The sequence below is a fragment of the Ostrea edulis genome, chromosome 6 (assembly GCF_947568905.1).
Source record: "Ostrea edulis chromosome 6, xbOstEdul1.1, whole genome shotgun sequence".
Taxonomy (NCBI): Eukaryota; Metazoa; Mollusca; class Bivalvia; order Ostreida; family Ostreidae; genus Ostrea; species Ostrea edulis.
In genome coordinates, this window is record NC_079169.1 from 88,516,259 (window position 1) to 88,534,162 (window position 17,904).

General features: G+C 33.3%; 2 protein-coding genes across 11 annotated transcripts in view; one reads left to right on the forward strand and one right to left on the reverse strand.

Moving 5' to 3' along the window:
• The window catches only part of LOC125647763 (tudor domain-containing protein 7-like), a 101,792-nt gene that overhangs the window by 31,770 nt on the left and 52,118 nt on the right, over positions 1-17,904 (forward strand). For all 7 annotated transcript variants that reach the window (XM_056142540.1, XM_056142543.1, XM_056142539.1 and 4 more), the window contains exon 11: positions 661-728. In XM_056142540.1, the coding sequence (XP_055998515.1) occupies positions 661-728 (68 nt within the window). The remainder of the gene's footprint in view (positions 1-660; positions 729-17,904) is intronic.
• Positions 1,204-17,113, reverse strand: LOC125647768 (BTB and MATH domain-containing protein 38-like). Of its 4 annotated transcripts, none has more exons than XM_048874582.2 (4): positions 17,055-17,113; positions 15,648-16,218; positions 5,461-5,745; positions 1,204-2,690 (listed from the first exon to the last, which is right to left on the reverse strand). In XM_048874582.2, exons 3-4 carry the CDS (start codon positions 5,711-5,713, stop codon positions 2,146-2,148), a joined length of 798 nt encoding a protein of 265 aa, XP_048730539.2. In that variant the 5' UTR covers positions 5,714-5,745; positions 15,648-16,218; positions 17,055-17,113; the 3' UTR covers positions 1,204-2,145. The 4 variants fall into 4 exon arrangements, with proteins under 4 accessions (XP_048730539.2, XP_048730540.2, XP_055998525.1 ...); XM_048874583.2 differs by lacking the exon at positions 17,055-17,113 and having other exon boundaries at positions 15,648-15,955; positions 16,133-16,231; XM_056142550.1 differs by lacking the exons at positions 15,648-16,218; positions 17,055-17,113 and adding an exon at positions 8,162-8,232.

Genomic DNA, 17,904 nt, shown 5'->3' on the forward strand with positions numbered 1-17,904 from the left:
TTACAGGTTTAGGTATTATAGTCTGACCAACACTTCGTGTTACAGGTTTAGGTGTTACAGTCTGACCAACACTTCGTGTTACAGGACCAGGTATTATAGTCTGACCAGCACTTCCTGTTACAGGTTTAGTCTGACCAGCACTTCCTGTTACAGGTTTAGGTATTATAGTCTGACCAACACTTCATGTTACAGGACCAGATGGAGGAAAACTGTAGAATTTGTTTAACATGTCTAACATTGTTTAAAGATGAAATCTGTTAAAAAATCAAATTAGAATTTTAAACTATACATGTATATCTGAACTTATAAAGTAATATTAAAAATGAAGATGTCAATGAGAGGAGGCATAGCTTTATATAGAATCCTTACAGTTTAAATGAATCTAGGATTTATTTTTTGAAATGTAAAATATCCTTATAAGGAAAACGCCTATAACGAATTCCCCTATGTGAGGAAAATAGTGAATTAAAGGTTTATTATATATATATATAATATATATACACACATATATATATATATATATATATATATATATATATATATATATAACTGTTTTTCACTCTAATTGTGTTTTACTGCATTAGTATGCATATGAAGGTACTAGCTGTGACATAAATTTCTCTAGTTTATGTATGATTATGATTTTTGGTTTTATTCTAGGAGAAAACACCCCACGAACTCAGAGTCCACTCATGTCTGACTCCGACATTAAGGAGCGGGTTAGAGAGGTAAGCGACTCCAATGTTAGTTAGATAATGAGAGTAAACTTATCCTTATTGAAGTATTTATATATACCAGACTCAAAACGAACTGTTTATGCAAACAAAATTAATGGACACTTGTTGACGTGTTAAGCATATTATATGTAACTCATGACTGTTATATTGCAAACAAAATTAATTAACACTTGTCTGAGTAACAGCATTTTGCAAAGAGAAATGAAAAAATCAGAACGAGGTCTGATGACTAAGAAATCAAAGAAAAGTTCAGTTTAAGGTCACAAACAAAGGAATGGGTGCATTGGTTGATTTATGTATATTTTGGCTTATTCAGGTTGTAATTAGTACAACTATTATCTGAAATATGAGGAGCATGTCTATTTTCCATGATGTTGAAATATTGTGATGTATTGTTCCTCCCTATATAACTCTATATAAGGTTTTCCCACTGTATTGGACATAAATAAGAAATCATGGACAAAAATTAAATTCCATGTAGTAAAATTTATTCATTTTCCTTATATAAACATAAATTTAGTATTTTTTTTCATCAGTAATGGAAAGAGTTTGTTTATAGCAAGTTGTCTTAATAATGAGTGAAAATTGGTCCTTATAATGATGTAACATAATATATCTGACTCATACCTAACTATGATATTGCAAACAAGATCAATTAACGCTATTTTCATAATGTACAGCAAATAGAACTTCGAAATCTGTTGATTTCCAAACTACTGCTATACATGAATTGTGTATAAAGACAATGCAGAGAACAATGATGTTCCATTTGTCTGTAAATGCTGTTGTAGTTGTTTTGATGTTTCAGCACTTTAAAGGGACTCATTCACGATTTCCCCCAAAATTTTCTTTTTCACTTTTAATGATCAAAATCTACTGTCTAATGTGTTTAAAAGAGTTCACATTAAAATTAAGGTTATACATTATCACAGAAGCTCATTTTAGAGAGTTCATTATTTGTTTTGTAAACAAAGATTGCGGTATGTTATTGTTTATGAAATTTTCAAAAGAAATGGATATCAATCTAAGTTTATTATATATTTCACATTTCAAGCATGTTTGGGATAAATGTGTAATCTAAAAGTTAAAATTTGTGACTATACAAAATTGAGATGCTTTATATTACAAAATCAATATTTTACTTGTTTGTTTGAATACATAAAAAGACTCGAGTCTTTGTTTACATAACACAGATTTAAGGCTAAAATATTGCTCTTATTCTTGCATTCAGAAGGTCAAAATTTTGGCTGTCCATATTAAATGAGTTATATTTTTAATGTTTACCATCAAAAATGAAAAATATTTTTATCAAAAATCGTGAACTAGTCCCTTTAAATACCAGATCCTAGATTTGTATTTTATGGGTACTTGTTCCATACAAATTTGATCTTTAGGGTAACGGTTTCATCTATGAATTTTTTTCTTGGGATTTAGGAAAGTATCGCCGGAGATGTTGACCTTCCCCACACAGTTTTCGAATCTCAAAGTAGATTTTTTCGTTACACTCCGGACAGCTGTAATTGAAGGCGCTGTCGGCGATGTGTCTGAAACATCTCTTGCTGGGGACCTCCCACAGTTTTTGTATGCTCTGTAAACTTCTCTTCATGTTTTCTTTTTCCATTCGCAGCGTCTCGCAATCCTGTTTAGTTTTTCTGTCTCTTTGTGTCAAGTCCTTCGAATATTCCCGCAGCATATCGATCTTGTCGTGATAAATCTGTAATAATGTCTCCTGTGATAGTTTTTTACACTCCGGACTGGAGTCTAGCTCCTCTAGAGTCTTGGTTTTGGCGTATTCCATGCAGCGCTTGTATAGGGATCTGAGTTTGTATTTTTCTGCCAGAACTAGAATACCTAGCGATCTTTCTTGGTTCACAAGAAACTGTTCGCATCGCTCTTTCACACGGTTTATTTGGAATTCCTCTGACAGTTCTAGTAGGAATTTGACATTTGTTTCTACAAGAAATAAAGAATGCATGATATTGGCTAAAGTGTGTCCAAATAATTTGAATCTGTGCAATGTTTGCTTCATATGCAACATTTCTCAATGATATACATATACATGTATATATAATTTTTCTTGACACTTTGGGTATAATTTGCTTGCATCTTGTATTATTTCTACAAAAGAAAAACTTGGGGTATTTTCGAGTTAGCGTATTTAGATTGATTGATTGTATATTGCTTAGCATTCCTCTCGAGAATTTTTCACTCCCATGGAGACATTGCATATTTTGATAGTTCCTGAGTGTGGCAAGTAAATATGTAAAGTCAATTCTTATGTATTTAATACGAACAGTTGTATAAATGGACATTTATACTAATTAAGTTATTATAACCCAACCCCAACCCCCCCATGCAAAAGAAGTTTGGGGGTATATATGCTGGAATCACCTTGTCCATCCGTTTGTCCATAGACAATATTTGTTCATAGTATATCTTTAACACTGATGAACAGATCAATCTAATTAAAATCAGACTTCTTAGATCCGCGCCGTATACTCTGCGTAAGTAGATCTGACATAACCCGATTAGGGGTCATGTTCAGATGAACTTCATGTCAGCCAATCAGTGCGTCAGCTTTGAAATCGTCGGTGTTCACAATTCAAGGAAAATGGCTGCGATTGTTTAGTTTGAAAGAAAACATATCGCAGCTAGATGTGACGTCACAATGCACCATTTACGTCGACTGGCGTTATATTCCTCGCGTTATTTCAGTAAACCATCTTGAAAACTATTCAAATCGTACCCATCCCTATTCATACATAAATCGGAATTCACAATTAATTTAATTTGGGTGTATTTCATATCGAATGTTTTGTTGTTTGTATGAACGGAATAGATTAGGCATTATGATAGTCATAAAAATGAAGAAAATGATAGGTATATATGTCACAAATGACCTTTAATCAGTGAAAAAAAGGCTGTAATTCTCTCTGTAGGTACCATTATTTTCTGTCTGTAGATGCCATTATTTATGGTATTCTATGGTGAAATTGAGCTTCGGAACTCAATCTATGTTATTTCATTGTTAAATTGAGCTTCGGAACTCATATTATGTTATTTCATTGTTAAATTGAGCTTCGGGACTCAATCTATGTTATTTCATTGTTAAATTAAGCTTCAGAACTTCTATTATGTTATTTCATTGTTAAATTGAGCTTCGGAACTCAAACTATGTTATTTCATTGTTAAATTGAGCTTCAGAACTCATATTATGTTATTTCATTGTTAATTGATCTTCAGAGCTCATATGTTATTTTAATGTTAAATTGAGCTTCAGAACTCATATTATATTTCCTTGATAAATTGAGCTTCAGAATTCAAATATTTACTTTTCATTAGCATGTTGTTTGACTGTTTGACATCAATGTCACTTTGTTGTTAAATGAACAACATAGACTTATGACTTCTTTGTCTTGTATAAAGTTTTTATAAACAAATTCTTGATCTCAGATTAGATTCTAGATACAGAATGGGTTTTAGCTGACTCTGATTTTAAAACACCCAGACAGAGGGCTGTTTAGCCAGAGTTTGTTAGACAGCTTAGCTAGGGGTTGTCTTAATGGAAAATCAATTTATTTTACTTAATGCATAAAATGAAAACACTTGAAAGATAACAGATTATTCGCTTTACTGATAAAATATTTTTGACAATAAGAGGGAAAGTTTGTTGCCCGGCCTGTATAAAAGGCCTAAAGTTTTCACAGAGCTTTAAATAAGAATTTTCAATGAAAAGCAAAAGCAAATAAAAAATTATTCATAATTTTTGAAAGCCTTTTGTGAAGCTTTTTAAATTATATGTGTTTCTCAATTCAATTTCTGTAAAATGAATTGCTAGGATGAGGGTTTTAAAGGTTTTTTCCTTATTTAGTTGGCACAGATTGCTACAATTTATGCCCCCCCCCCCCCCAAAAAAAAAGCTTTACATAATGTAGTTTGACTAACACATGTGTGAAGCTTTGTCTGTAACCTTTTAGAAGTGTGGTTTTAACATAATATGTATGGGTTGAGTAATTTTGTGTTGTAGGTTAACGATTGATTGATTGATTGAATATTGTTTAATGTCCCACTTGAGAATACTTCACTCACATGGAGATGTCACCATTGCTATTGAAGGGCTGCAAAATTTAGGCCTATGCTTGGCACTTATGGCCTTTGAGCAGGGAGGCATCTTTAGTGTGCCACACCTGCTGTGACATGGGACCTTGATTTTTGCGGTCTCATCCTAAAGACTGCCCCATTTAGTCGCCTCTTACGACAAGCAAGGGGTACTGAAGACCTATTCTAACCTGAATAACCACGGAATTAGGTTAACTATTACATTTAACAGTTAGTTGTATGACTATATATATTATAAGAAAGGTATTTCTGTAGTTTATTTTAAATCCTTTCTGAGAGGTATTTTTGTGAATAGTTTTGTCTGTTACCTGAGAGAGGTATTTTTGTGAGTAGTTTAATTTGTCTTTGTTACCTGAGAGAGGTATTTTTGTGAGTAGCTTAATTTGTCTTTGTTACCTGAGAGAGGTATTTTTGTGAGTAGTTTAATTTGTCTTTGTTACCTGAGAGAGGTGTTTTTGTGAGTAGTTTTGTCTATGTTACCCGAGAGAGGTATTTTTGTGAGTAGTTTTGTCTGTTACCTGAGAGAGGTATTTTTGTGAGTAGTTTTGTCTGTTACCTGAGAGAGGTAAATCTGCAGAGGTTAGAGAATAAGTTGACTCGTTACCTGAGATGGGCTTCTGTGTTGAATAGATACTGTGCAACAGTTCCGTAACTTCCAGTAAGTTTTTGTCCGGCATTAAGATTTCCTGGAGACCCTGGGGACTGGAACATTCCTCCAGGAACATCTGACGCCACACAGGTGACCACTCGGCCAGGTACTGTTTGTGAACGTGGAGTGGGGTACCGCTAATCACCAGAGTTAAGTCGCTTAACTCATCAGGCTGGGTGAAATCTCGCAACACTGAGGCATCTGTCATGACCAGCTTCTATCAGTATTCATAGCAGGGAGCTGAAATTAACAATTTCAAAATTTACTAGCTGTTGTTAGTTGAAACTTATTATAACTGTTGTCAGTTTTCATCACTTGGGACTGAAATTAACAAGTTGAAATTTTACTAGCTGTTGTTAGTTGAAACTTATTATAACTGTTGTCAGTTTTCATCACTTGGGACTGAAATTAACAAGTTGAAATTTTACTAGCTGTTGTTAGTTGAAACTTATTATAACTGTTGTCAGTTTTCATCACTTGGGACTGAAATTAACAAGTTGAAATTTTACTAGCTGTTGTTAGTTGAAACTTATTATAACTGTTGTCAGTTTTCATCACTTGGGACTGAAATTAACAAGTTGAAATTTTACTAGCTGTTGTTAGTTGAAACTTATTATAACTGTTGTCAGTTTTCATCACTTGAGACTGAAATTAACAAGTTGAAATTTTACTAGCTGTTGTTAGTTGAAACTTATTATAACTGTTGTCAGTTTTCATCACTTGGGACTGAAATTAACATGTTGAAAATTTACTATAACTATTGTCGGTATCCATGCAGGGAGCTGTTGAAATGTTTTTAGGAAATTTGTAATTTTAGAAGGAAAACAATGAAGTAACAAAATTTACCTGTGTTTTAATTTTAGAATAGGAAATAGGTATCTCCTGGACAAGTTCTTGTAAATCCTTTTTTCACAGGTTTTCAGGGTTGAATTTGAACAGTAAATGTTATAACACATTGCTGTTTGTAGTGTTTCTTTATAAATAGTTTGTCCGCTGTATTGGTAGATCTTTTCTAAATACACAAAAACGTGTGCCATGAAAGGCTAAGAGCTTAACTCTGTGATATGCCTTATATCAACAATATGTCCGTGATGTAACAGTTTAAAGATAACACATTCTTGCCCACATTTAAAGAGATATACACACTGAACCTGTATTTTAATACACGGCCCCGCTTACCGTAGTCGCCCCAATAAGCAGCGTGAGAGTTTAAAGGGTAGGATTTTAAATTTTAAATTTTCATGGTAAACAACTACTGTGAGCTTTTAAAGGGTTGGATATCGAATTAGAAATATTTGCATTGGTAAACATTTGAATACAATAAACTATAGTCTACTGCAGATGTATTGAAATTCTGGGGACCGAACTGAAATGTTCACAATATCCCGAGTTTAATAAAACCAATGTTAACTATATGAATAATGTTACTAGGGATTTATTTTTACTTCAATATATATGTGGTCTTTACGTGATTGATATAAACCAATAATGATATTACAAATTTACAAGAGAAGAGATATGTATCAATACATGAACTGAAATGTTCACAATATCCAGAGTTTAATAAAACCAACGTTAAACTATATGAATAATGTTACTAGGGATTTATTTTTACTTCAATAATTTATATATATGTGGTCTTTATGTGATTGATATAAACCAATAATGATTTTACAAATTTACAAGAGAAATACATGTATGATGAATAGAAATGAATCAGGAGGAGTACAACATTGTATGAATACATGTATGATAAAAAAGGAAAGAAAAATGACAGGATCTCATAATTAATTGATTAATTACACTGATCAGTATTAATTAACCATAGTGAACTTTTTCTTTAGCTGAGCATACATGGCATAGTCAGTGATAAGGTGTATAGGGCTAACCTTTCTATATTGAAAATAGTGTAGGGGACACTTTTGAAGAAAGGTATATACAGTGAAACTTCTCTAAACCGTCCGGCTCTCGGACCGGAAAAAACGGCCGGTTTAGAAGGATGGCCGGTATACCGAGAATTTAGCAATTATAGACATTTTATCTCAATATTCACAAAGTAGGTACTGTTCACTTTGATCTGGTGATCTATGATCAATTATCGGTGGAGATCAAATTAGTCCGCTTGTACCTAAAGATAATTATGAATTACAAGAAATATTCTCGCTGAAATCATCTAATTTTAAACTGAAAATCTATAACAGGATACATAAAGAAAACACAGAGGCCTATTATTGGAATTCTTCTTACCTATAAAAACTCTGTTTACATTCATCGCTTATGTCATTAACAATTTTGTTTAGACGTTTTTAAAAAGTACAGTAGTAAATATGAAATTGTAATTTGAATATTTCTTTGGAATTTTAAGGCTATGGAAACCAAGAAAATTAATCTATCTTTTAATAATTATCATTAAAAGTCATGGGTTTGTTCTTTATTAACTACCGCTTATATTCATACGAAAGTATGGTGAAACAATATGGCGTTTGATATGGTATTCATTCAATAATTTCCTAACTGTTTTTTACATTTTGTACAGAATTTGGAAGGGTCTCTTGGATTAGCTAAGTGTCAATTAACACGCTTGACAGCACAGGTAAACAATAGAAATTGAAGAGGCCACTAGTGTTTTTCACACCTCCGATGGATAATTTCATACCTGGCCAGTCAGTCAGTCAATTTGCACACCTGGACGATCTTAATTAACCTTTGGCCAAGATTTTCTTGTCTGCAAAAAGTGGCCGGTATGTTAAGGGTAAATTACACATATTTGTTAACAAATGTACTTTAAAAAGTGGCCGATGTCCGGTTTTCAGGGGTGGCCGGTTTTGTAAGACTTTCTTTGTAAGGAAATGTTAAGATTTCTGCCAGGACTTTGAAAATCGGCCGATATTCAGGGAGAACCGGTATTCTGAGGGGCCGGTTTGGAGAAGTTTCACTGTATATTAATGGGGAAAATACTGTACTCATAATGTCTGTTTGATTTGCCATTGGTTTTATCTTCTTGTCAGATCATTTCAGATTGAATCTCTTTTTAATTATGTCATTTTAGGGGCTGTTATCATTCATCTACAGATTGTAACAGATTATAAATATTTCCCCAAAATTAAATATCCTGATGTATCTTTTGAGGAGATTTTGAAAAGAAAATGACAATTTAGTACCCATTTGATGTTAAGAAAAAATCCTCTGGACCCAGTTACATGGTCAGTAAATTCCATATGGAGCGAGAGCAAAGGAAGAATACCGAATTCACTGTAAGCGTCCCTGGATATACCACTGTAAGCGCTCCCTGGAACTTTCTCAACTCTCAAAAATTAAGATCCCCTATTTAAATGCAGTATGACTTGCCTTATACCAGTAATAGCTACTATTAATGTCTCTGTGTATTTACTGTGTTCTGATGATTTGAAATTATAAATCAATCAATAAGACCTGTGTAGATTATATTATCGTAAAGGAAAGTATAAAATAACTCGTTTAGAATTTAATATCTATTTAAACATGTCTTAATTAATTTCAAAATTTTACAGAAAATATTTCCAAACAAAGTTTTAAATAACCGTCTCCCTTTTCTCAATGAATTGTATGCTTGATGAATGCTGGATACCGTAAACATGTTGAAGCAAATCAGCATCTGTTATATTAATACAATTAATTTGGAAAACTAGCTAGCTTGGATATCTCAAACACGGGTATCTTGAAATACTCCAGTTCTCTTGATGTATTTTTCAGTCCCAGTCATTTTATTAACTTGGTGTATGCTGAAGTAGGGTAAATTTTTCGATCTGTTGAATATAACTATAAAATGCTGTTTACCAAATTGCCATTTTACAACCCAAAATTTATCCTTTGTTAGAGTCAAATGAAATTAACACCTTTCAGACGTGAAATTCACCCAATCAGATTTGAGATTTGGCCTGCTATAATTACTTGCGAAGTTTTAAGAAAAACAACGAGGTGTTTATCAGCTTGGGTAATTAACGTCATGTGAATACTTCTCATTACCAGCTCATTAGAGTTATCGCGCCTTGATGACTCTTGTGCGTCATTGGTAAGAAAATGCACAAGTCTCGCGAGCAAGTGCGATATTACTGGGACATAAACGAAACGTTCATAGCAACTACCCCCCCCCCCCCTTTTTAAGTTAAAGTACATTGTGTATCTTTAAATAAAATAGCCATTGCACTAGTTTATCAAGGATGTTACATGTTTTTATACGCCCGTCTTAAGACGGGCCGTATTATGTTATGGCCTTCATGTCCGTCCGTCTGTCCGTCCGTCTGTTAGCTTTTTCGTGTCCGGCTCATAACTTAAATACTATAAGGCCTAGAATAATCAAACTTTGTCAGTTGATACATCTTGGGTAGAAGGTGTGTCGCACATTAAAACCAGGTCGCTGTGACTTTTAATTAAGAAGATATGGCCAAATATGGTAAAACCCTGTCCGGCTCATAACTTGAAAACTATTTGATCTAGAATCATGAAACTTGGTCAACTTATGCATCTTAGGTAGAAGGTGTGTCGCACTGTACTTTAAGGTCACTGTGACATTTAGTTGAAGTGATTTTTTGAAAAAAGTATGTTATAATTGGTACAATCCCTACTCATATAAGAGTTTTGTAGAAAACCTCATTCAAAAATGTTACATCAAGAAAACACATATTTTTTTTTATGATATACTGTACAGCTTTTTTTAGCCTATGTAATGTTTCCTTTGTTTCTAACAATAACATGAGAAATTCCACTTGTCCCATGGGAGTAGCATGCAAAGGGCATTTTGACAAGACTAATTAATGAGTTTTGTGTAGAGCATCTCTGATCAACATGATCAAGCAGGTGTTATCTTTATCTCTAGGGAATTGGGCAGAGAGATCTTAGCCTCTTAATTGCAGATATACCAGAAATTATTTGAAAGTGAATTTGTTTGTTGTGGTTAGTCTTTATTTTCAAAATTAATTTGACATTGTACTATATAATTTTTAATTTTTTTTCTCAGCAACCTATATGCAGAGTATCATTTCTCACTAAGACAACAAATGGTTGCAATATGTATAAAGGCCTATTTTAATGATTAGTATTTTGATGTTTTGTTATGGCTGTGGCATTGTTCAGAAAAAAGATATACAATGAACAAAGCTGCAGATTGGGCATTTGTGTAAATCTGAACAGATGAAATAGTATTGCAATAACCATATTAAAAAATGTTAATTCAAGAAACTACACATTCTTCATTATATACACTGTACTATACAGCAGTATATAACAAACAAATTATTTCTTTTGTGTCAGTAACAAGAGAAATTTCCCTTGTCCCATGGGTGTAATTATCAAGCAATTCAGGAGGCATTTTGCTAACAGAAAAATTGCATTCTGTCAAATTACAGATTAATTAATGAGTTTAGAAGATTTCTGTTACAGCAATCTGATCAAGGAGGTGCTATCTATATCTCTTGCAATCAGGAATTGGGCAGAGGAATCTGGCCTTCTAATTGATCTGTCAAATTTTAGAACAGTTCTAATTGGTAGCCATTACTTTGAAAGTTAATTTGGTATAAAGTTTAAGAATTAATATGATATTGTAAAATATATTTTTATTTTATATCTCAACAACAAGGTGCAGATTGTCATGTCTCACTAAGATGACAGTTTTACAGTCTAAGAATAAACATAATGACTAATGTTTGATGTTTTATTATGCTGTGCATTGTTCTTCATTCCTTAAAATACAATGAGCAAAGCTGCAGATGTGCATTTCTCAAGTCTAACACAACCAGTTGAGAAATATATGATGTATTATTTTTTTCTAATTAATAACTACACCATAGGAGATGCACCAGTGTTTGAAATAACCGTTTTTAATCTATATTTATTTATATTGACATCACCATGCATATTTTACTTTTATACTTGAAGATTTGACAAAGGCAGATACTGATATATGTATTTTTTGATATGTTGAATAAATCAACCTTTTTGAGTACTCCCATTTATTGTAAGTTGTTTGCTTGGATAAAGGGCTATCTTGCACTTTAATCATTTCATTGAAAACATTTGGGAAAATGTTTTTATATCCTTTTAAAAATCATTAAGCTTACATTATCAATATTTGAAGCAATGTCACATGAGGCCATAAAGTGGGTAAGATTCTTAAAGGAAGGATGACATTTGGTTCCATGCATACCTACATGTATCTCTTCATGGTGATATGTTCATGTTAACAATATGTGACGGGCGTATCATGTGCCGTGGCGGTGCACTTTATTTTTAAAACTCTACTACACCTATTTTAAAAATTCCAAACAACGATGTTCTCTATCCTTAGCTGCAGAACTGTAGCTCTCTGAAAAATTATTTTGACATAACTGTTATGTCAAAATATTTTTTCAGAGAGCTACAGTTCTGCAGCTACTCTATCCTAAGTCAATCAATATTTTGTCATTTTCAAAATAGCTTAGATGCAGTTTGGAAACGCATTTGTTGTGTTAATTAGTGTTATAAACGTCTTTAAAAAATGCAATTTGGCAAATATATAACTTATTCTAAAATATTGGAAAATGAGAGAGAGAGAGAGAGAGAGAGAGAGAGAGAGAGATAACTTATTCTAAAATATTGGAAAATGAGAGAGAGAGAGAGAGAGAGGGGGGGGGGGGTGGTGGTGGTGTGGCGTACATGAACGATTACAAAGTCCGTGCCATATGAACCTGTCCAAATTGTATGATAAAATGGAATGTCTTCATAGTCTGACAGAATAATTTTAATAACATATGAATCCCATTAATTACAAGAAAAGTTATTGTGTCGGATGTGCATATTGGTTTTCCCATTCACAGTTTTTCTTGCGATTGATGCTTTATATCGGTTAGATTTGGCAGATCCTTCACATAGTTTAATAAGTTTGTCTGTTTTCTTGTAAGAATAATCAATTCCTAAATTTGCCTTTAGAATTTTAATCAGTGTCATGGTTTGCAGTCGGTTATAATATGTATTCGATACCATAATTTATATTACATATGCCTAAGTAATGTTTACGTATGTTGTCCCAGTACCACGACTTTACACGCCTTTAATTTGAAGAGTTCCACTAATGGAAATGATAAGTATTCCCACATTTTGAATTAACGCTGCACTTGGCTGTTTGGGTATTTTTGCTGTTTAGTACATTCAGCCTCCTCCGTGCCCTTTTCAATTGCACAGTTAGAATTTCAGTTTCCTGTACGTGACAGGATACGTAATTCTCGTTTCTCTCTTCCCACAATGCATTAACATTAATTTGCACGTAAAATTCCTCTCTATACATTTAGTGTGTTTACTTAGAAGTGTGGTACTGTCATTCATTGGATTCCATGGCTTCCCACGTGTTTTGTTACAAAAACTCAGTGGTCATTGTCGTGTAGTATCAGTATTTTTCTTCTTCTGTTCGAATTTTTGGAGGAAATCATTTGATTTTTAAGTTTGCACTTAACAATCATTTTCAGTATTTGATGTATATTCCATTGTCATATAAATCTGATAAAGACAGAGGAACTGACATTTAAACAAATCCTTTAGAATCTGTTTTGTAATGCCAATATGATATTATTGATACAGTAGTACTCACTGGTATTAAACTGATGTACGTAACTGCAGTTACGTACATCCCAAGATGGCGGAAGAAGAAACAGTTAAATTAGAATAGCGATGTTTTTGTCTTTTAGAAAGCAAAGTGAAATACACTTCACGAAAGAGGATATGTCTATTTATATCAATAGTTCACAACTGTACCCAAAGTCTTCATGATACTGTCCCGAATTTGCTGCAATCGGTATTTGAAATACGTAGATTGATGTATGTAACTTTCACATTATGATGTATGTAACTTTCCGATTTGCACATAAAAGATGTACGTAACTCAAAAGATCTCCATTAAACTTTTATTCATTTGTTCATTCAAAAAGCCAGATAGAATGCCTTCATCAATAAGAATCACATGTTAAATAATGCTACCAACATGCCATCAAATCTTGTGCTTATATAATAGATAATTACTAATATATGATAATATGTCTTTAGTTTTTCAGCTTGAATAAAAAATAAAATTGAAAAAATTCGCTTGCTTGCCCATTTTTTGCCATAAAAAATCCAAAGAATCAAAAATTAAATTGGCATAGCCTTAGTAATAAAAATATTTCAACATTAAACAGTGAAATTAGATATATTTCTGAATTTCATAATGAGAATTTTCACAAAAATCAGATGAAAATGGCTTTCAACAGAATATTTTGTTGTTGAAAATATGTAATTTTATATGAATTAAGAAATATGAAAATTTCGACGTGTTACAACTCTTATGTATATCATGCATATGCAGACGAGAATGCGTGAAATGATATTAAAATAATATATTGAAGGTAATTAATTGGTATTAATTGTAATTGGATAAAACAGACCCTGGAGCTCTGAAGATCACATGAAAAATTTCTTGGAGAGTTAATTTTAGCAGAGTAATTGAGTCTACGTAGTATTGCAGCAAAAGAATACCAAACAAATCATGTTTGTCAACGTATCCTAAAGAATTACCTGGTAAAAACACCCCCCAAATATCTATGCATATTTTTACACACACCCCCACCAAAAATAATGAAGAATCACTGAAAATCTACATAACCTGAAAAATATAAAACATCTTAAAATCAAGATCTGCTAAGCTTGTGAAACATTCATACAAGTTAATGATAATGATGTAAATTTCTCCTTTAAATTTTCAACCCCTTCAAAATACCAAGAAAACCAACCCCAAAACATCCATTTTACCTACCCCCTCCCCTGACAGAAATACTACGGTTTTGTTGGACCTCCAAAATTCAAAATTTGTCCTCCCAAGAATAGGCATAGTCTTTAAATGGTACAAAATTTGGAGTAATACTCCCCCCCTTCCACTTTTCCCTGTGTGCAGCATCTGTTCGTATCAAATATCTCAAGAGGTTATAGAATGAGGGTTTTTTTTTATCGCTAATGGCATTCTTTCTCTGCCACAAAGTATGTGCATTACTTCTCTGCTTGTTTAGCTGCTTAGAAAGCAAGCTTTAGGGTTTGTCGAACTACGAGCGAATTGCACAGTTACGTACATCATATAGGAAAATTATGTACATCAACCAAAAATATTTTAATGAGTTACGTACATCACGTGTGTTTTTACACAAGAGTTTAACTCGTCCATTCAGGAGAAACAAACGGATTTTACCATTCTGAACGATAAAGCGTAAAGAAATCCACAAACTTGACTAATTAATATCACTGAATAGTTGATAGGATAAGATATAATCTAAATTGAAAAATTACCCGTTTCTTCTTCCGCCATCTTGGGATGTACGTAACTGCAGTTACGTACATCAGTTTAATACCAGTGCGTGTTTATACAATGAATATATCTCGAAAACTTCTAATCTTTTATGTAAAGTGTCCCTAAATCGCTTGTCTCTTGGTTAACAAGAGGTTTGGATATTAATGTAAATCAGGGATGGAATTCTGAAATTTTAAACAGTTCTAAGTATTAATTAAGGGATGAGATTGAAAGTTCAATGTCTGATGAAAACAATGACATAGTTTTTATTAAGCCCCCCCCCCCCCCCCCCCCCCCCCCCCCCCCCCCAACGCCCTCAAAATTCAATATGATGAATGTTGACCCAAATTCATGATTATGCAATAACTAAACTCTTTATAGTAAGTCAAGGTCGATCGATATTTATGTATTGTAAACAACGAAAGCTATTCAACATGAGAAAAACACTTTTTCGGACAAGAAATGGGAGTGTTAAAGAAAAGAATATCTCGTACCAAAATCTAATAAAATTGTTGTCAGATGACTGAAACTTGTGAGAGTTTTTACTCCTCCAGCTAGTAAAAGGAAGATGTTTATCAAACATTGATCTTTTGATCTTTCGCCAATACTGAGAACTGCAATTAATTTACAAAATCATCCTGTTGTGATAATGTACAAAATTAGCTAAGAAAATTAGCAGATCTGAGATGAAGGGAAACTGATGAAGCTAAATACTCTGTTTTTCTCCATGGAAACTGAGTTTTAGATATCTGTAGAGAAAACAATAATTCTTTTTGACTCTTAACAAAATGATACAGTAATAAAAATGATGCATTATACAAACCTGTTAAAGTGCATGGTGTTTTAATATTCACAAAGTAAACAAGAATATCTTCACGTGCCTAGTGTACACTAGCATTAGGAACAGTCAGATCTGTTTAATCATTACGAACACCAGGGTATGCAAAATCAGACATTTTGCCAGCACTTTAAATGGGTTTTAAAAATGCATAAATGAAAAGTCTGTTCCTTGTATTATCCCTAGCTGCGTCCTTTTAACACGATCGTCTAGTTCTGGTATAGGTCAAAGGAACAACATCAGGGTGCGTCCATCCCTTGAAGAAATCATGTATGGCCAATGATAATTAACTACTGTGAAGTAAAATTGGCATGAGAATAATTTTCATGGGGAAAATTGTCATTGTCAAAAGTTTCCACATTAGGAATTTTTCTCCTATTGATGATGAGGTGAAGATAACGAACAGTGATCAATCTCATAAGTCCTATAGCTATAAGAAATTCTAAAGTATGATTAGGGCAAACACTGACCCCTGGACACATCAGAGGTGGGATCAGGTGCCAAGGTGGAGTAAACATTCCCTGTTGACCGGTCACACCCACCGTGAGCCCCATAGCTAGATGAGATAAAAAGAATTTGTGGTAATACTTTTTATACGCCCGTCTTAAGACGGGACGTATTATGGTATGGCGTTCATGTCTGTCCGTCTGTCTGTTAGCTTTTTCGTGTCCGACCCGTAACTTAAATACTACAAGGCCTAGAATCATCAAACTTTGTCTGTAGATACATCTTGGGTAGAAGGTGTGTCGCACATTAAAACCAGGTCACTGTGACTTTTCATTAAGAAGATATCCGTCTGTCCGTCCGTCTGTTAGCTTTTTCGTGTCCGACCCGTAACTTAAATACTACAAGGTCTAGAATCATCAAACTTTGTCTGTAGATACATCTTGGGTAGAAGGTGTGTCGCACATTAAAACCAGGTCACTGTGACTTTTCATTAAGAAGATATGGCCATATATGGCAAAAACTTGTCCGCCTCATAACTTGAAAACTATTAGACCTAGAATCACCAAAATTGGTCAACTAATGCATCTTAGGTAGAAGGTGTGTCGCATCCTACTTTAAGGTCACTGTGACATTTAATTAAGGTGATATAAAAAAAAATGTTTTAATGGGTACAATCTATACTGTATGTGACGGGCGTATCATGTGCCGTGGCGGTGCACTTTATTTTCTTTTGTCAATGTAATTTTAAAACATTTTATGAATTTGATGTCTTGTTAGCATTTGTTTCGTAAATCACCAGTGCAGCAAGAATTTACGAGTTTAATGTGCAAACTTTTACTTCTAATCAGATCAGGAGACAATGCCCTAATTTTGACAAAAACTCGTTAAGAAAAGAGAACATAAATTAACTGGACATTTACCAATTAGACAAACACTTATACTTACATATACATGTACTTGATATGTGGCAATCATCCAATGATCAGAAGAGTAATTTTGGCGCATTCAGTGGTGGTTCTAGAGCTGTTTGTTAAATTTGTATCACTATAAAGGATTAAGATGGTAAATACTGAAGAAAGTCATGGTCTTTAAAATCAATCATTTAATTGCCAGGTTTTTAAAATATACATTTATGTCTGGAGATTGAATTTGTAAATCCCTCCTGCGATAACAATTATACTAGATATTCTTGTACTTTTAATTGAAATCTATTAGATAAACTGGTTCTCTGGAATTCTGTGTTTGTTTTGCTGAAGTGTCTTTTCAAAAGCATGTGTGAGTCACCCCGTGTTGCTGTGATTTAGTAATTTCCCACAAATCCAACTGCAATGTAAATTGTAAAATCATATATCATTTTCTTGGGTTTCAGAAGACTGCAAAACTCCATTGTAGGGGTGGATTTGGGGTAGGGTGGGGTGGGGGTGGGGGATCAAGCATTATATAGATGGCCTTGAATTCTGACATATTTAAAAGAAAGTTTTGGGATCAATTTTAAAAATGAATTGTAATCAGTGTCTTTGGTCAAGATTATAGAAAGTGTTGAAGGCTTGAGGAACTAGACGGATGAAGGTCAAAGTTGAATTGATGCCAGAAAAGTTGTCTTGTATGCTTAAAAAATGCAATAGGGCAATTTTAACACTTCATGTAAAAACTGATAATTATTGGAAAGTTGTGCTATCTTAATTGAGTTAATGAAATTTTATTTGCAGGGGACATCAGAATATTTATATTTCCAATGAATTTGCGTATGTTGTCTTTACAATTTGCAATGATAAGCATTTCCACGTGAATGTGC